General features: G+C 48.6%; 1 protein-coding gene across 1 annotated transcript in view; it reads left to right on the forward strand.

The window, feature by feature from the left end:
* The first annotated feature begins 780 nt into the window (after positions 1-780).
* The window catches only part of LOC146813610 (chymotrypsinogen B-like), a 58,650-nt gene continuing 39,340 nt past the window's right edge, over positions 781-20,090 (forward strand). Inside the window, exons 1-3 of the mRNA XM_085610091.1 lie at positions 781-933; positions 10,887-10,990; positions 15,968-16,047. Of these exons, the coding sequence (XP_085466217.1) occupies positions 783-933; positions 10,887-10,990; positions 15,968-16,047 (335 nt within the window). The 5' untranslated portion in view covers positions 781-782. The remainder of the gene's footprint in view (positions 934-10,886; positions 10,991-15,967; positions 16,048-20,090) is intronic.

A 20,090-nucleotide genomic window follows, 5' to 3' on the forward strand; every position in this document is an offset into this window, starting at 1 on the left:
TGCCCTGTGCCCCACTGGAAGTACTGGCAGCCTTTAGTGGGGAGTCACCGTGTGCCACCGCCTTGGCACTCATGATGGAAGTGTGGGGCTTGGTCTTTCCTACTGGGCTGGGGACCGTGGTCTAACAGAGTCCCTTTCTGCGGTAATGATGTCACCGCCATGCCATACAAGCCGGACCTGGGAACCAAGACCACTGCTTGGTATTTCTGGAGATAAACTTTATTATCAGAGGGCTAAATGCGAAATGAACACTCTTAAACCGGTTCCTAGAGGACAGTAATGGTGACACAGTGTCTATGCTGGGTGCCCTTTGTGCTTAGTTATGAGTCACATGTCAGCTGATATCTGTACATCCTCTGGCGACTGAGACACCAGCCTTCAACGGACGGCTCTTTCTTTGTCTGGACTTCTGTCCAGTCTGAAAGAAGCTGAGGGATCTGTTGTTGCTTGAGGACGCCTTGACGTCATTGAACCCTTGCACAGCACCTGTGAGGGGTTTGAATGTATGCAGGGGGCGCCTACACAGGTGTGATGCTTCACAGCAGTCTCTGAATGCACAGCCTTGACGCGCCTCCTTCATACACATCAAACATCATGAATTCCCCGTGAGGCTGTATAAAACGCTGGTGCGGTGCCAATGCAAACCAACACTCTGATAACATTCTTGGCATCTGTTCATAGAAATGCACCTGCTCCTATACATGATTCTAAATGCCAAATGCCATCTTCACTTCTCATAGGGTTTGTTTAACTTTCCATTGGCATAAACCTCGCGCACAGTCATGGTCACAGCAGAGCAGATCTTTCGATCACTTCATTTGCATCGGGCCTCCCGGCCTTATATAGGCGCAGCTCAGCTTCTGAGTGAAGCCCCCAGAGCCATGGCTGCCCTCACTCTGCTCTGCTCCCTGGCCCTGGTCAGCGCTGCCCTCGGTAAGTGAGGACAAGACTTCAACACTGCATGACTGTGGCGAGCTTTCCCAACTGCCTGAGATCAGACACAATGATGGGATCCTTTGTGGAGAGATGGGAGGCCCTTCATCCAAAGTCCAGGGCGAAGGGTCCCCGCGCCTTTCTATGATGACAAACTCTATCATCTTTCTCTCTGATCAGGAGACAAGGCATGAACGCTGCCACCTCCACCCCTGGCCCTTCAGGGAATTCGCATCCATGATCTCAACTTGAAGTATGTAGAGTGTTGTCTTAGGCAAATTTCGAATACAATGTACAACATCTGCCATCCACTTGGCAGCCAGAGAGCACCCCAAGGAAGGCGTTTCATTCTGTCTCAGTTTAAAAAAATACTAAATGCACACACTGAGAGGACGTGGACATGGAAGCGAGGCGAAGGGAATAGGATTTGTGTGTTAGCAAAACCCTTGAGAAGCACCCATGTTCCACATTGATGGCATTCACACCCTACACACACCTTGCACATACAAAGCATTCCTCAGTAGAGCCGATGAACATTCACAGACTGCAGAACATCATCAGGGAGGACCCCGTGTGATAGCAGAAGACCACGAGCGACCTATAGGACCGTGAATATCTAGAAGAGCTTCCGCCAGAGACATCTGTGAAGACTGAAGCAGGAAAGTAATTCAAGACTCTCTGGGGGCATAGGGAGGGAACTGGTGGCAGAACACAAAATGATACCCCCCTCCCATGCAGAATGTGATGAGGGGCTCCTAACTCGCCCATATCTCAGATATTTACTGACCCTGGGTGGAATGGGGTCCCCCTGAAGGGTTGGGATCCCACTTGCACCCCAGGGGTTCAGCAGTCTGGATTACCCTCCCATTGCTTACTTATGATACTGAGGAGATGGGTGTTTGTCTGCTTGATTAGTTTGTCTTTCTGTTTACTGCTGCAGTCTCTCTTTTGATATTTATTCATTATCAATACATTATTCTTAATCCAGCTTTGAGAGCTTTAAACCGCTCCTATCCGTCTACCAGCCCTGGACATTGTCTCTTTTACTTGTCGTTTTGTATCTAAAGAACAACAGACGTCTTTATCTGTCACAATAAAGAGCACCGATGACCTCCTCTCCTCCCACAGCTAGAAGACAGCTCAACTGAGAAAGATGAAATATTTCACCAGAACCCCCCTCCAAGACCCCCCTTCAAACTTTTGAGAGTTAAAATCTTTTCCATGTTTCTAATGAATGCACTACTTAAGAGTAACTCTCTGGTTTACTTTTATTGAGGGACCGCTCTTTTTCTTCCCCTTATCTACATAACAGGATGCTCCTCTCTAGCTCCTCTCTAGCTCCCCTCTAGCTCCTCTCTAGCTCCTCTCTAGCTCCTCCCTAGCTCCTCCCTAGCTCCTCTCTAGCTCCTCCCTAGCTCCTCTCTGGCTCCTCTCTAGCTCCCCTCTAGCTTCTCTCTGGCTCTTCTCTGGCTCCTCTCTAGCTCCTCCCTAGCTCCTCTCTGGCTCCACTCTGGCCCCTCTCTGGCTCCTCTCTGGCTCCTCTCTAGCTCCTTTCTGGCTCCTCTCCGGCTCCTCTCTAGCTCCTCTCTAGCTCCCCTCTAGCTCCTCTCTAGCTCCTCTCTAGCTCCCCTCTAGCTCCCCTCTAGCTCCTCTCTAGCTCCCCTCTAGCTCCTCTCTAGTTCCCCTCTAGCCCTCTCTAGCTCCTCTCTAGCTCCCCTCTAGCTCCTCTCTCGCTCCCCTCTAGCTCCTCTCTAGCTCCCCTCTAGCTACTCTCTAGCTCCCCTCTCGCTCCTCTCTAGCTCCTCTCTGGCTCCTCTCTAGCACCTCTCTAGCTCCTCTCTAGCTCCTCTCTAGCTCCTCTCTCGCTCCTCTCTCGCTCCTCTCTAGCTCCTCTCTCGCTCCCCTCTAGCTCCTCTCTAGCTCCTCTCTAGCTCCCCTCTAGCCCCTCTCTAGCTCCTCTCTAGCTCCCCTCTAGCCCCTCACTGGCTCATCTCTCGCTCCTCTCTAGCTCCCCTCTAGCTCCTCTCTAGCTCCTCTCTAGCTCCTCTCTAGCTCCCCTGTAGCTCCTCTCTAGCTCCCCTCTAGCCCCTCTCTAGCTCCTCTCTAGCTCCTCTCTCGCTCCTCTCTAGCTCCCCTCTAGCTCCTCTCTAGCTCCTCTCTAGCCCCTCTCTGGCTCCCCTCTAGCTCCTCTCTAGCTCCCCTCTCTAGCCCCTCTGTGGCTCCTCTCTGGCTCCTCTCTGGCTCCTCTCTGGCTCCTCTCTAGCTCCTCTCTGGCTCCTCTCTGGCTCCTCTCTAGCTCCTCTCTGGCTCCTCTCTGGCTCCTCTCTGGCTCCTCTCTAGCTCCTCTCTAGCCCCTCTCTAACTCCTCTCTCGCTCCTCTCTGGCTCCTCTCTGGCTCCTCTCTAGCTCCCCTCTGGCTCCTCTCTGGCTCCTCTCTGGCTCCTATCTGGCTCCTCTCTAGCTCTTCTCTAGCTCCTCTCTAGCTCCTCTCTAGCTCCTCTCTGGCTCCTCTCTGGCTCCTCTCTAGCTCCTCTCTAGCTCCTCTCTGGCTCCTCTCTAGCTCCTCTCTGGCTCCCCTCTAGCTCCTCTCTGGCTCCTCTCCGGCTCCTCTCTAGCTCCTCTCCGGCTCCTCTCTAGCTCCTCTCTGGCTCCTCTCTCGCTCCTCTCTGGCTCCTCTCTAGCTCCTCTCTAGCTCCTCTCTGGCTCCTCTCTGGCTCCTCTCTGGCTCCTCTCTGGCTCCTCTCTAGTTCCTCTCTCGCTCCTCTCTAGCTCCTCTCTGGCTCCTCTCTGGCTCCCCTCTAGCTCCTCTCTGGCTCCTCTCTAGCTCCTCTCTAGCTCCTCTCCGGCTTCTCTCTAGCTCCTCTCTGGCTCCTCTCTCGCTCCTCTCTGGCTCCTCTCTGGCTCCTCTCTAGCTCCTCTCTGGCTCCCCTCTAGCTCCTCTCTGGCTCCTCTCCGGCTCCTCTCTAGCTCCTCTCCGGCTCCTCTCTAGCTCCTCTCTGGCTCCTCTCTCGCTCCTCTCTGGCTCCTCTCTAGCTCCTCTCTAGCTCCTCTCTAGCTCCTCTCTCGCTCCTCTCTGGCTCCTCTCTGGCTCCTCTCCGGCTCCTCTCTGGCTCCTCTCTAGTTCCTCTCTCGCTCATCTCTGGCTCCTCTCTCGCTCCTCTCTGGCTCCTCTCTAGCTCCTCTCCGGCTCCTCTCTAGCTCCTCTCTGGCTCCTCTCTCGCTCCTCTATGGCTCCTCTCTAGCTCCTCTCTCGCTCCTCTCTGGCTCCTCTCTAGCTCCTCTCTGGCTCCTCTCTAGCTCCCCTCTAGCTCCTCTCTAGCTCCTCTCTGGCTCCTCTCCGGCTCCTCTCCGGCTCCTCTCTCGCTCCTCTCTGGCTTCTCTCTAGCTCCTCTCTAGCTCCTCTCCGGCTCCTCTCTAGCTCCTCTCTGGCTCCTCTCTGGCTCCTCTCTGGCTCCTCTCTGGCTCCTCTCTAGTTCCTCTCTCGCTCCTCTCTGGCTCCTCTCTAGCTCCTCTCTAGCTCCTCTCTGGCTCCTCTCTGGCTCCCCTCTAGCTCCTCTCTGGCTCCTCTCTAGCTCCTCTCTAGCTCCTCTCCGGCTTCTCTCTAGCTCCTCTCTGGCTCCTCTCTCGCTCCTCTCTGGCTCCTCTCTGGCTCCTCTCTAGCTCCTCTCTAGCTCCTCTCCGGCTCCTCTCTAGCTCCTCTCTGGCTCCTCTCTGGCTCCTCTCTGGCTCCTCTCTAGCTCCTCTCTAGCTCCTCTCTGGCTCCTCTCTAGCTCCTCTCTAGCTCCTCTCTGGCTCCTCTCTAGCTCCTCTCTGGCTCCTCTCTGGCTCCTCTCTGGCTCCTCTCTGGCTCCTCTCTAGCTCCTCTCTAGCTCCTCTCTCGCTCCTCTCTGGCTCCTCTCTAGCTCCTCTCTGGCTCCTCTCTAGCTCCTCTCTGGCTCCACTCTCGCTCCTCTCTAGCTCCCCTCTAGCTCCTCTCTAGCTCCTCTCCGGCTCCTCTCTAGCTCCTCTCTGGCTCCTCTCTCGCTCCTCTCTGGCTCCTCTCTGGCTCCTCTCTAGTTCCTCTCTGGCTCCTCTCTGGCTCCTCTCTAGCTCCTCTCTAGCTCCCCTCTAGCTCCTCTCTAGTTCCTCTCTGGCTCCTCTCTGGCTCCTCTCTAGCTCCCCTCTAGTTCCTCTCTAGCTCCCCTCTAGCTCCTCTCTAGCTCCTCTGTTATATGCTGTAATTGTACTTATTATTTACACCTGTTTCTTTAAGGAATAGAATGTATTCGTGCTGTGTAATCTAGAGTTTAGAATGTAATTTGTAAAATGCATTCTTACTGGGATCTTGAGTTGGAGAAGTCGTGGGTTTCTTATCTCTGGATTAAATCATCTTACTTACAAAGAAGAAGAATTTGAATTGCAGTCTTATTTCTGTATTATCCTCGTTCTACATATATTGGCGACGTTTGGGATTATTTTAAAGAATTTTAAGGAACCCACCGACCGTGTTTGAAAAACCTTCAAAAGTTCATCTTCAACTTTTCAACTTTTTCGAGACAGATGGCACCTACATCAGTGTGTTCTCATGTAAAACGTACGAGCTCATCAGTATTTCGCTGCTTTTCCGCTTAAGTTTGAGCACTTCTTACCATTTGTGGAAACATATGGGACTGCGTCAGTGCGAAAACCTTGTGGATCGGAATTTTGTCAAAATTGCGCAGCCGGCGTTACACGGAGATACTCGTGAGTTTTAGATTTGCTGACTGAAAAAATTTTAGGAAGCACTCTACCTTGACGGCAGTTTCCGTTGCAGCTTGCTTATGTTTCAATTCTCGCCATCGTTCGACTGGAGTCGCGGGACCTGACGTGCGTCTCAGCAACTTCAGCACATCGTCTACATCACGTCTCAACGTCGACTTCACTTCACGCATGCTCGTCACTGCGAGATTCTCGCACAAGCCACCATTTTGGATTGGGGAATAGAACGTCATCAACATTACGGATTGGAAATATTCCGTTTTTTTTTTTTTTTTTTTTTGGCTTCTTGCATTCTCCATTTATTACAGACATCGAGCATATGGAACAATTGGCAGTATTGCTCGTTTATGGAGTATTACTTCGGTATTCTAGTGTCATGTACTCTTGTCTCAATCTATTTCGTTTAATTTAATGATATTTACGTTCAAGACTATTTGCAGGGGTGATATTATTAATTAACCTATATATTTTTATTTTTAGGTGTAATTAATAATTCTTTGTCGAAATTCATATTTTGTTTACTGAACATATAATTATATTTTTAGCATGTCATCTTCTTCGGCAAACAATGTGATGCAGCCACCGCCATTTTTAACAAATCCTGGTAAACCACTTATACCATGGCATAGATGGTTTAGCATTTTTGACAATTATTTGGAAGCTATTGATGCAACGAAATACTCTGCAGGAAGGAAAAAAGCTTTATTGTTTAACCATTTAGGTAATGCGGGTCAAGACGTTTTTGATAATTTACCTGTAGTAACAGCTCCCCCCAGGGATGAAGGGTGGAATGTTTACACAGAGGCCTTGGCTAGGTTAGGTAAACAATATGTAGATGAGCCTTCTGTTATGGTTGAACGTCACCTATTTTTTAAACGTAAACAAACACAAGAGGAATCCATTGAGGATTATTTAGCCGTGCTACGTGTTCTAGCTGCTAAGTGTCAATTTGCTTCCCAATTGAACACTTATTTGCGTGACCAGTTAGTGTTTAACTGTCATAATAAGAAAATACAAGAACGTATTTTAACATGTAAGAACCCTTCACTGGATGAGGTTATGGACATTGCAAGGAGTATTGAACGATCTGTGGTGTCGTCAAAAATTTTGACACAGAATTCATCCTGTAATGTAGATTCTAAAGTTTTACAAGTTGATGGGTGTGCTAACAGTAATGATACAAATATTAGTGCTGTGTCTACGAAAATGAAAGTTAGCAGTTCTTCCGTAAAAAAAGGTTCATGTTATAGATGTGGTTCTAAGTATCACATGGGGAATTCACCCAATTGCCCTGCACAAGGGAAAAGATGTAACACATGTAAGAAAATAGGTCACTTTTACACAGTATGCAGATTTTCTAAACATAAAAGTCAGATCAATAGTGTAGACATTGAACAGGAAGATCTTTGCAGTGCCATGAACAACATGTTATCTACAATTGAAGTAAATAGTTTACGGGGTGATGTAAGAAGGTGTAAAGGACCGTTATGTAGTGTATCTATTGGGGTTATTGATGTGAATGTCATGGCGGATTCAGGATCTCCTATAACTATTTTAGATGAGATAACATTTTGTAAGTTTTGGTCTAAGGTTCTTTTGAAACCTACTGATGTAAATCCTAAAGCATTTGGGGGGTTTGATATCACCATGAAAGGATATTTTTCTGATTCCATCAAGTTTATGGGTAGAGAGATTTACACAAAGATTTACGTTGCGGTGAATGGCAGAGACATTCTGGGTTGGCAAGATCAGGCAGATCTGGGAATTATTTTGCGACCTGGACATATAGAACCTGTTACTTTAGGTGATCTGCCTATATCAACAATTGTACATAAACATGATTTTGGAAAGCATGTAGAAGATGTTAACAATATTGTAGCAAAGTATCCTAGCGTGTTTTCAGATAAGATAGGATTGGCTAAAAATTTCCATCATGCTATCAAACTAAAAAAAAATGCGTGTCCTATTGTTCAAAAATGCAGACCTGTGCCTTTGTCTGCGAGGGAAGATTTACGGAAGACTTTGAATGATTTGTGTGCACAAGATATTATAATGCCTGTTGAGTCGTCGGAATGGGTTTCTACTGCTGTAGTAGCTCGCAAGAGCTCTGGCGAGATCCGCTTATGTGCAGATTTGAGAGTATTGAATAGAAATATTGTGGTGGATTGCCACCCACTTCCTAAAATCCAAGAAATGTTGGCAAATTTGGGTGGTAGCAAATTCTTTAGCACAATTGATTTAAAATCAGCTTACCATCAAATTCCATTATCTAAGGAATCTCAATCTTTAACCACTTTTGTTACGCCTTTTGGTGTCTTCATGTATAAACGTATGCCGTTCGGGTTAGCGTCGGCTGCTAGTGTATTCCAACGTCTCATGGACCAGTTGTTTACCGGAATGGAAGGCATACAGGCTTTTCAAGATTACATTTTAATTCATACTCCCACTCTTGAGTCACACTATTCACTACTTGATAAAGTCTTACATGTATTAGAAGAGGCTGGTATGACTGTCAACAAAGGCAAATGTAAATTTATTACTCAGGAGGTGGATTATTTGGGGCATAATATTTCTGTTGATGGTATCAAACCTAAGTTATCTCTTGTCAATGCCATTAAAGAAGCTCCGAGACCATTAGACAAGGATGCATTGAGAGCCTTTTTAGGTTTAAGTGAATATTATGATCGGTTTGTGCAAAGTTATGCTATCATTGTACAACCTCTGAGGGACCTGTTAAAAAAGAATGCAAAATTTATTTGGTCTGAGGAAACTCAAGCGTCTTTTGATAAGGTCAAAAAATTAATTTTGGAAGCACCTGCTATCAGAGCTTTTTCTCATGGCCATAGTTGTGTAGTTACTGTAGATGCTAGTTCAAAGGGTTTAGGCGCAGTTTTAAGTCAAATGGTGGAGGGAAAGGAATTCACTATTGCATTTGCGTCAAGGTCCTTGAGTAGTGCTGAATTAAATTACAGCACTATAGAACGGGAAGCTCTAGCATGCTGTTGGGCTGTAGAGAAGTTTAAAATGTATATCTGGGGTTCAAGATTTCAGTTGTTCACTGATCATAAACCATTGATATATATGTTAGGTGATAGTAATTCCAACAAAGCCTCCACTCGTTTGATCAGACTACTGGCCAGATTACAGGAATTTCATTTTGATATCAAGTACATTCCTGGTGGCAAAAATGTCAGGGCTGACTGCTTGTCTAGGATTCCCTTGGAGTGTGAAGTTTCGGATTGTGATAGCAATACTGATTCTGATGTGGTGTTTAGTATTAGTGATATCACATATATGACTAAGTTATCGGAAGAGGAATGGATGGAAGGTGCACAGAAAGATGCTTGCTTGGAAAGGGTGAAGAAGTTTTTGGTTCAGGGATGGCCGTGTGATAGGAGTTTATCTATGCAGGATAAATGTTTCTCGCAAGTGGCGCACGAGCTTTCAGTTGTCAATGATATTCTTCTTAGAGATGACAAAGTTGTACCACCTGAGTGTTTAAGGAGTAAAATTATAGTGCTTGCGCATGAGGGACATTTGGGAATTTCCAGTACGGTTAGGAAAATCAAAGATGTGTATTGGTGGCCAGGCATAGATAGTCAAGTTAAGTTATTTGTGGATAAATGTCCAGAATGTTTGTGTTCTGACAAACATTGGCGTAATTCTACGTCCCCTTTGTGTCCGGTGGAATGGCCCAGTGGACCATGGCAAAAGCTGGGGTTGGACTTTTCAGGTCCTTTTAACATACTTGGGAATGATAGCAGATTTTTGATTGTGGCTATTGATTATTTTTCTAAATGGTTGTATTTCTCTTTTGTGAGGAGCTCAGATTCCAAGGCAGCTATTTCTTTTTTGCAGCGTTTGTTTTTGATTGAAGGGCTGCCTTCCCAGATTGTTACCGACAATGGTACCCACTTTGTTTCTAATGACTTTGAAAAATTTTTGAAGGAAGTTTCTGTAAAACATATTTTAGTGCCATTGTATAGTCCTGCCTCAAACGGGTTGGTTGAAAGGGCCAACAGAATGTTGAAAGAAGGGGTACAAACTGCCTTGAACAATGGGTTGGATGTGCATAAGTATATCTGTGATAAGATTTGGAGTTATAATGTGACTCCCCATTCTACTACAAACTTGTCCCCATATATGTTATTGAGAGGTAGGAAACCGGTCACAATGTTTAGTCCATCATGGCTGAAGGGTAAAGTAGAACTAGGTAATCACCATGAGATTGACTGGCAAAAAGTTAGGACATTTGTTAGGGAGAAACAGCTTTCTTATAAAGCTAACTATGATGCTAGGAAACATGTTAAGGATATGGATTTGGTTCCTGGAGATTGGGTACTAATTAAAAAACCTATTAGAGTTGGGAAAGGTCAATCTAAATTTTCGGAACCAGCTAGGGTCATAAAGGTGGCTAGAATGTCAATTATGTTGCAAGATCGTGGATGGTGGAATCGGAATGCTTTGATTAAACTTAAAAAGGGTCAAGCAAAAATTATTTGCGATAAGTTGAGATCTCAAGGTAAATTGTTTGATCATTCGGATTGGTTCTATTTAGGTGATCTGAATGGCAAGAATGATAAAAATGAGTTGTCTTCACATTTTTCAAATTCTTTGTTGAGAGAGGGGGATGGTGACAATGGGTCTAGGAATGACAATGGTTCTAGGAATAATGATTTAGTGATCAGTAATGACAGTGGTGAAACTGGAAATGTTAGTGGTTCTGGTGACCACAGGTGTGTGAGGCAAAGTTCTCGAATTAGAATTCCATCTTCTCGAAATGAGGATTTTGTTTATTATTAATGTGATATGTTGAATGCAGTTTATTGTTTTCATTTTCTGTGTAAAAAGGGGGATGTGTTATATGCTGTAATTGTACTTATTATTTACACATGTTTCTTTAAGGAATAGAATGTATTCGTGCTGTGTAATCTAGAGTTTAGAATGTAATTTGTACAATGCATTCTTACTGGGATCTTGAGTTGGAGAAGTCGTGGGTTTCTTATCTCTGGATTAAATCATCTTACTTACAAAGAAGAAGAATTTGAATTGCAGTCTTATTTCTGTATTATCCTCGTTCTACATCCTCTCTAGCTCCTCTCTAGCTCATCTCTAGCTCCTCTCTCGCTACTCTCTAGCTCCCCTCTAGCTCCTCTCTGGCTCCTCTCTGGCTCCTCTCTAGCTCCTCTCTAACAGGCTGCTTTATTGCGTTCCAGGCTGTGGTGACCCAGACATCTATCCAGTCCTCAGCGACTTCGCAAGACTCACAAATGGAGAAGAAGCCGTCCCCGGGTCATGGCCGTGGCAGGTCTCCATACAGGTACCAGCTTCAGCTGACTGCAAACAGTGCCCTGGCCCCACTGGTGCAATGTGCAGACAAGCATCAGAAGGATGGCCTCTCGCGTGACTGTGGGCAGATGATGCTCATGCCGGATTCCCATCTGGAGCCTTTAGAAGGAAATGGAGCTCGCGCGGACGGTGGCTTTAAGGATTCAATAGAAAAACGCAATTGTCAAACTATCATTATTCAAGAGGGTGACGTCACCATCTTCCCTCCCCTGTGTTAACCTCATACATAGCGGTGAATGGATCATTTCAACCCTGTCTGTCTTCCAACCATTCATTAAATCGCGGGGCTTTTGAGAAGTCTGAGGACACGGCAAGGTCTACAAGGCTTAAAGGTCTCAGTTCACTCAATGCCAACATTGCGCAATCTCCTGGCGGATGGCCCACTCCCAGGCCTTGGATCACCGAGGCTCTGCTGGCATTATGGGATAGCGCTGCTCAATCCCATAGGAATCTCCCCCCCCCCCCATAGTATTAGTGACAGACCTTGAGAAAAATAATGGGCCCGATTCAGAGAACTAACTTAAGACAAAATCCTAAACTTACTACCACTTTGGTATTCACAGAAGACACTTACTCATTTTGGTATTCACAGAAGTTAGGAGTCCTAACTTTAGGACTCCTAAATGCATTCTCTGAAAACCGAAAGTCTTAAAATTAGGATTTTTCTCAATATAGGAGTCCTAAAGTTAGGACTCCTAACTTTACTACTACTAAACTGAGAAAAATCCTAATTTTAAGGCTTTCGGTATTCACAGAAGGCATTTAGGAGTCCTAAAGTTAGGAGTCCTAACTTTACTACTACTGAATTGAGAAAAATCCTAATTTAAGACTTTCGGTATTCACAGAAGGCATTTAGGAGTCCTAAAGTTAGGAGTCCTAACTATACTACTACTAAACTGAGAAAAATCCTAATTTTAAGACTTTCGGTATTCACAGAAGGCATTTAGGAGTCCTAAAGTTAAGACTCCTAACTTCTGTGAATACCGAAATGAGTAAGTGCCTTCTGTGAATACCAAAATGAGTAAGTGTCTTCTGTGAATACCAAAATGGTAGTAAGTTTAGGATTTTGTCTTAAGTTAGTTCTGTGAATCGGGCCCCTAGTGTACAATTATACAAATAGGGTTCATATAAGGAAACTCATCATGAAATAATGGGGTAACCCACACTAGTCCAAGGACCTGGGTAGTAACTGATATAGAAAAACGGCGGTCCCAGACTTCTTCTATTGTAAAGTATTCAATTAGATCAAGATATATAGGGTAATATATAGGGTACACATAGAGGTGAGTTTACATCATCAATGTACCTGGTTACTTTTCAATTTGATTAGGTACATCCTCCAATGACACACTCGCACCTTAAATAGCTTAGTGACTGTTTAATTACATAGTTATTATAACAGATCACTGTAAACACTGTTTGAAAACGAGGAAAGGGGTGGCTCCAGGGGGGTGTGATGAGAGGGCGCTCGTGAGAGTAGAACAGATATATAAGGAGGGAAAGCAAAGAATCATTTTGAAAACAGTTTCCTTTAGTCATGCCCTTAGTAGACTGGTTGTGATTTACAGAAGCACCGGTCTTACAACAGAGCCTGTCTCTCGTTGATTTCGTAAATTATTTGCTGTTTCTTGGTGGTGAACAAGGTGTATCCACTTATCAAAAGGCAGGGCGGGGGTGAGGTAGGGTACAGGCCCACTTGGGGAACATGTCGTCTACGTTTCGACCCTGACACATGGAGGGTAGTTTCTATCCTCTGCAGGCGGGTCTTCCTCAGGACGGGGTGAGGTAAGGGGTGGGAGACAACATAAGTTTGGGTGAAGTCAGGAATACAGACCCTCAGGTGGCGGTCCGCATTAATGCGGCGGTGAGTTGAATGAACGTGAAGGCTGCAGCGTAGAATCAATCAACCACTGGTTAAAGATTTGATTAAATGTGAAGGCTGCAGTGTAGAACCAATCAACCACTGGTTAAAGATTTGATTAAATGTGAAGGCTGCAGTGTAGAACCAATCAACCACTGGTAAAAGATTTGATTAAATGTGAAGGCTACAGTGTAGAATCAATCAACCACTGGTAAAAGTTTTGATTAAATGTGAAGGCTGCAGTGTAGAATCAATCAACCACTGGTAAAAGATTTGATTAAATGTGAAGGCTGCAGTTCTTTTTGCTGCGGTTTTCGCCAAAATTTAACGTCTGCTAAAATCCTGACTTAGCCATCCCTAACATAGGGGGTGGATTATGCTGATACGACCACAGGGTCGTATCAGCAAGGTTATCACCGTTTTGCAGGGAACATCTCTGGAAAACCAGCGATGTTCCCTGCAAAACAGTGATTTCCCCGCTATCGCAGGAATTTTTACTCGCCTTGGAGATACGCGTTGCTAATAACGTGATATCGCCGCGATAAAAACCTGCGATAGCCGGCGTTAAAAAAATGAGCGCTAAGCACGCTTTGCGATAGTTATCTCAAAGTGTCTCTGATATGCCCCGTAGTTCCTCGTGTTAAAATGCGGTTTCGCTTGCCTCACACCAGATTTTCCCATGGTGATAACACCATGCCAACTCACTCGCAGGCAACCTTTGCAACGCTTGTAGTGGGGAGTTATGGAACTTAGTGAATGTCTATTGGCGTCCCTAACAATTCCTGCTGAAAGCAGCAATGGCTGGCCTCAGGGGAGGCTCCCACCGTGCTCTGTTTGTCGCACTTTGTCTCCCTGGAAGCACCAGCGGGCCTTTACTGGTCATTCACGCCACAGTCTCTTGCCCTAAGTGCCGACACTGCTTCCCGTCAGCGTTGCTGTGGTATTGAGTCCACTGTTCCTCTAGTCTTAAAGGGTGGCCCCTTTGTTCATGCCCTCCAGGCCCCATCCATGGCCCTGGCCGCAGTAGCCCTATTTTTGGCCCACAGGCTCCAATCCAAATAGCTGGGTCCGGCATGGCTGCTGCATACGCGGGCCTCTTCCTGACACATTGACTGTGCAGCCTCACCTGCCTCCCCGGCTGTCCCACTGACATTGTAGACTTCTTGGCAGGCACACACCAAGCCCCGATTAGGTGGGTCTGGCTTTGGTCAGGTTGGGCCAACGCAGGCACAAGACTGGGATGACCTCCTCTGGTGGGTTTACAGGCACTGCAGCCTCTGGTCTTGTACCCATGAGGATCTGGGCAGGTTCCAGACACTTTCCCCATCCATGGGGTCACATATGTGGTTTTTAAAATGTTTGAAATGTTCCGGCTGCAGAGCGATCTCCTCTTGCTCTCTCCCTCTAGCAGCAGTAAGGCTACGTCACCACAGTAGGTACATGACTTGTGAAACTCTGCTGGGTGCAGCAGTAAGGCTACGTCACCACAGTAGGTACATGACTCGTGGAAACTCTGCTGCATGCAGCAGTAAGGCTACGTTACCACAGAAGGTACATGACTAGTGGAAACTCTGCTGCATGCAGCAGTAAGGCTACATTACCACAGTAGGTATATGACTCATGGAAACTCTGCTGCGTGCAGCAGTAAGGCTACGTCACCACAGTAGGTATATGACTCGTGGAAACTCTGCTGCATGCAGCAGTAAGGCTACGTCACCACAGTAGGTACATGACTCGTGGAAACTCTGCTGCATGCAGCAGTAAGGCTACATCACCACAGTAGGTACATGACTCGTGGAAACTATGCTGCATGCAGCAGTAAGGCTACATCACCACAGTAGGTACATGACTCGTGGAAACACTGCTGGGTGCAGCAGTAAGGCTACGTCACCACAGTAGGTACATGACTCGTGGAAACTCTGCTGCATGCAGCAGTAAGGCTACGTCACCACAGTAGTTACATGACTTGTGAAACTCTGCTGCATGCAGCAGTAAGGCTACGTCACCACAGTAGGTACATGACTTGTGGAAACACTGCTGCTTGCAGCAGTAAGGCTACATCACCACAGTAGGTACATGACTTGTGAAACTCTGCTGAGTGCAGCAGTAAGGCTACGTCACCACAGTAGGTACATGACTTGTGAAACTCTGCTGCAAGCAGCAGTAAGGCTACCTCACCACAGTAGGTACATGACTCGTGGAAACTCTGCTGCATGCAGCAGTAAGGCTACGTCACCACAGTAGGTACATGACTCGTGGAAACTCTGCTGCATGCAGCAGTAAGGCTGCGTCACCACAGTAGGTACATGACTTGTGAAACTCTGCTGCATGCAGCAGTAAGGCTACGTCACCACAGTAGGTACATGACTTGTGAAACTCTGCTGCATGCAGCAGTAAGGCTACGTCACCACAGTAGGTACATGACTTGTGGAAACTCTGCTGGGTGCCTCACAGACTTCATTAAGGAAAGGTTGATAAATCAATGGACAACGCTAACGCTTTTGGGTCTGTTATTATTATGATAACACCTATATTTCACAAAGACCAGTGAAATAGCTTCGATATCTTCGTTGTCAGGGCTACAGTGCAACAAAACAGGACCACATTGTACAGCAGGTTTATTTAGAATTTGTGGCAAGAAATGCAAATTATATGGCATATTGTGTGGCACTATTCTTTTCATCGATATGTGAGGGAAACAACATTTTTAGTGAAATGTACAAATTATGAGAATTGCTTGACAAATGATGTGGCAAATGTGGTAAATGCATAATTATACTGTAAATACTGCAGTCATAGATCCTCATAAATACTCCAGCTCTCATCATTGTGCGTTGTTTTATTAATAATTCATTTATGAAACATAAACAGAACCTTAAGCTTATCCTTCCAGTCAGTGCGCATTGATAGCTGCGCCTTGAAGAAACCATCTTATATATAGCTGCCTCGATGAAGGAATGTTGTTCCACCAAACCTGTCTTGTGACCAAGAGATCATGGAGGGGGCGATGAGCAGGTATTGTCTAGTTCACCCGGATTGCCTTTAGATGTGGTGTTGAAGCTCCCTGTATTCTGTTTGTATTTGCAGGAGATGGATGGATGGCATATCTGTGGTGGGACTCTCATCAGCGCCAAGTGGGTCATCACCTCTATTACGTGTTCAGTGACGTAAGTGGCCACCAACCGCAGTAATAAACATTATACCAAAACAAAAATGTTCTTGAAGTTGCTCATATTTTGTGTCTGCCCTATCTTTGTAGTCCATACATATGCTATACGCCAGCTTTGAGGTCCTTTCTTATCAGATTGAGATCAGTCACTATAGCTTTCACTTCTGGACTCCAGGAATGCTCTGCATTCTCAAAGGCTTCAAGAACGTGATCTAATGTGTCGGGGTCCGCCATTGTAGGGCCCTTGGGTCTGGTGTCTGACTTCTCCTGAGTACAGCGGAGCCGCCATTGTAGGGCCCTTGGGTGTGGTGTCTGACTTCTCCTGAGTGCCGCGGAGCCGCCATTGTAGGGCCCTTGGGTCTGGTGTCTGACTTCTCCTGAGTGCCGCGGAGCCGCCATTGTAGGGCCCTTGGGTCTGGTGTCTGACTTCTCCTGAGTGCCGCGGAGCCGCCATTGTAGGGTCCTTGGGTCTGGAGTCTGACTTCTCCTGAGTGCCGCAGAGCCGCCATTGTAGGGCCCTTGGGTCTGGTGTCTGACATCTCCTGAGTGCCGCAGAGCCGCCATTGTAGGGCCCTTGGGTCTGGTGTCTGACTTCTCCTGAGTGCCGCGGAGCCGCCATTGTAGGGCCCTTGGGTCTGGTGTCTGACTTCTCCGGAGGGCTGCGGAGCCGCCATTGTAGGGCCCATGGGTCTGGTGTCTGATTTCTCCTGAGTGCCGCGGAGCCGCCATTGTAGGGCCCTTGGGTCTGGTGTCTGACTTCTCCTGAGTGCTGCGGAGCCGCCATTGTAGGGACCTTGGGTCTGTGTCTGACTTCTATTGAGTGCCGCGGAGCCGCCATTGTAGGGCCCTTGGGTCTGGTGTCTGACTTCTCCTGAGTGCCGCGGAGCCGCCATTGTAAGGCCCTTGGGTCTGGTGTCTGACTTCTCCGGAGTGCTGCGGAGCCGCCATTGTAGGGCCCATGGGTCTGGTGTCTGACTTCTCCTGAGTGCCGCGGAGCCGCCATTCTAGGGCCCTTGGGTCTGGTGTCTGACTTCTATTGAGTGCCGCGGAGCCGCCATTGTAGGGCCATGGGTCTGGTGTCTGACTTCTCCTGAGTGCCACGGAGCCGCCATTGTAGGGCCCTTGGGTCTGGTGTCTGACTTCTATTGAGTGCCGCGGAGCTGCTATTGTAGGGCCCTTGGGTCTGGTGTCTGACTTCTCCTGAGTGCCGCGGAGCCGCCATTGTAGGGCCCTTGGGTCTGGTGTCTGACTTCTCCTGAGTGCCGCGGAGCCGCTTTTGTAGGGCCCTTGGGTCTGGTGTCTGACTTCTCCTGAGTGCCGCAAGCCACCATTGTAGGGACCTTGGGTCTGGTGTCTGACTTCTCCGGAGTGCCGCGGAGCCGCCATTGTAGGGTCCTTGGGTCTGGTGTCTGACTTCTCCTGAGTACAGTGGACCCGCCATTGTAGGGCCCTTGGGTCTGGTGTCTGACTTCTCCTGAGTGCCACGGAGCCGCCATTGTAGGGGCCTTGGGTCTGGTGTCTGACTTCTCCTGAGTGCAGCGGAGCAGCCATTGTAGGGCCCTTGGGTCTGGTGTCTGACTTCTATTGAGTGCCGTGGAGCCGCCATTGTAGGGCCCTTGGGTCTGGTGTCTGACTTCTCCGGAGTGCCGTGGAGCTGCCATTGTAGGGCCCTTGGGTTTGGTGTCTGACTTCTATTGAGTGCCGCGGAGCTGTCATTGTAGGGGCCTTGGGTCTGGTGTCTGAATTCTCCTGAGTGCCACGGAGCCGCCATTGTAGGGCCCTTGGGTCTGGTGTCTGACTTCTATTGAGTGCCATGGAGCCGCCATTGTAGGGCCCTTGGGTCTGGTGTCTGACTTCTATTGAGTGCCTCGGAGCCGTCATTGTAGGGGCCTTGGGTCTGGTGTCTGACTTCTCCTGAGTGCAGCGGAGCAGCCATTGTAGGGCCCTTGGGTCTGGTGTCTGACTTCTATTGAGTGCCGTGGAGCCGCCATTGTAGGGTCCTTGGGTCTGGTGTCTGACTTCTCGTGAGTGCCTGGGAGCCGCCATTGTAGGGCCCTTGGGTCTGGTTGTACCTGTCTTGTTCTCCCATTGGTGCTGTTTTCCGTCAGGTGCACGCGCCTTGATGAATTAGAAGGGATCAGAGATGCTCGACACGGCTTCAAGTTCAGTAAAGTGTGTGATGGTCCTCTTGGTCACAGTGCCCTTGTGTAATGATGACATGATAGGCCAAATATCTCTGAGGAGATGAGGCGGAGCAGTTCCCGCCCCTGTACTGGTGGTGCCTGGCCTGCACTGGGACTCCCCGGCCGCGGGCAGCGCAGGGTCGCACAAGCCATCCTAGGTCCGAATCGCTAGCTCTCAGTGAGGGTCTGTGTTGATGCAGCCAGGGACATTCATTTACGGCTACAGTAACAGTGTGGCATGTACCCGTTGATCGGGCTGAGCAGTCAAATAAAAATCAGGCTTACTACCCACCTGCAGACAAGTGGGGTATCCCCGGTGAACCAGAATGGACGACACAAGAGCTTGAGAGGGGACAATCAATCAATCAATCATAGGCATTTATAAAGCGCACTACTCACCCGGAGGGTCTCAAGGCGCTAGGGGGGGGGGGTTCGCTACTGCTCGAACAACCAGGTCTTGAGCTTCTTCCTGAAGGAGAGGTGGTCTTGGGTCAGACGTAGGTCGGGAGGGAGGGCGTTCCAAGTCTTGGCGGCCAGGTGGGAGAAGGATCTTCCTCCTGTTGTCGCTCTGTGGATGCGGGGGACGGCTGCGAGGGCGTGACTGGTCGAGCGGAGGTGGCGTTTGGGAGCGTAGAAGTTGAGGCGGCTGTTGAGGTAGGTCGGGCCTTGGTTGTGTAGGGCTTTGTGTGCGTGGGTGAGGAGCCGGAAGGTGATTCTTTTGTTGATCGGGAGCCAGTGCAGGTCTCTAAGGTGTCTGGAGATGTGAGTTCGTCTGGGGACGTCGAGGATGAGTCTCGCCGAGGCGTTCTGGATCCGCTGGAGTCTCTTCTGGAGCTTGGCGGTGGTACCAGCGTAGAGGGCGTTGCCGTAGTCCAATCGACTGGTGACGAGGGCCTGGGTGACCGTCTTCCTGGTCTCGGTGGGGATCCACTGGAAGATCTTACGTAGCATGCGCAGGATGTTGAAACAGGACGAGGAGACGGCGTTGACTTGTCTGGTCATGGAGAGGGAGGAGTCCAGGATGAAGCCCAGGTTGCGTGCGTGGTCTGTCGGTTTGGGTGCGTTGCCCAGGGCGGGGGGCCACCAGGAGTCATCCCAGGCGGAGGGTGAGGAGCCCAGGATGAGGACTTCGGTCTTGTCTGTGTTCAGTTTCAGGCGGCTGGTCGTCATCCACTCGGCCACGTTTTTCATCCCTTCGTGTAAGTTGGCTCTGGCGGTGGCGGGGTCGTTGGTCAGGGAGAGGATCAGCTGGGTGTCATCGGCGTAGGAGATGATGTTCAGGTTGTGTTGGCGTGCGATGGCCGCGAGGGGGCTCATGTAGACATTGAAGAGGGTGGGGCTGAGCGAGGAGCCCTGAGGGACGCCGCAGATGACTTCCGTGGCTTCTGATCTGAATGGGGGCAGGCGGACTCTCTGTGTCCTTCCGGTGAGGAAGGAGATGATCCAATCCAGTGCCTTCTCCTGGATTCCGACGTTGTTGAGGCGCTGCACTAGGGTGCGGTGGCAGACAGTGTCGAATGCCGCGGAGAGGTCTAGGAGGATGAGGGCCGCTGTTTCTCCGTTGTCCAGCAGGGTTCGGATGTCGTCGGTGGCAGCGATGAGGGCGGTCTCGGTGCTGTGGTTGGCCCGGAAGCCTGACTGGGAAGGGTCGAGGGAACCCGTCGTCTCGAGGAAGGCTGCCAGTTGCTTGTTGATGGTCTTCTCGATGACTTTGGCCGGAAACGGGAGGAGCGAGATGGGGCGGTAGTTCTTGAGTTCGGTGGGGTCCGCCGTTGGTTTCTTCAGTAGAGCGCTGAGTTCGGCGTGCTTCCAGCTCTCAGGGAAGGTGGCGGTGTCGAAGGAGGTGTTGATGATGTCA

The sequence above is a fragment of the Triturus cristatus genome, chromosome 6 (genome assembly GCF_964204655.1).
Source record: "Triturus cristatus chromosome 6, aTriCri1.1, whole genome shotgun sequence".
Classification (NCBI taxonomy): domain Eukaryota; kingdom Metazoa; phylum Chordata; class Amphibia; order Caudata; family Salamandridae; genus Triturus; species Triturus cristatus.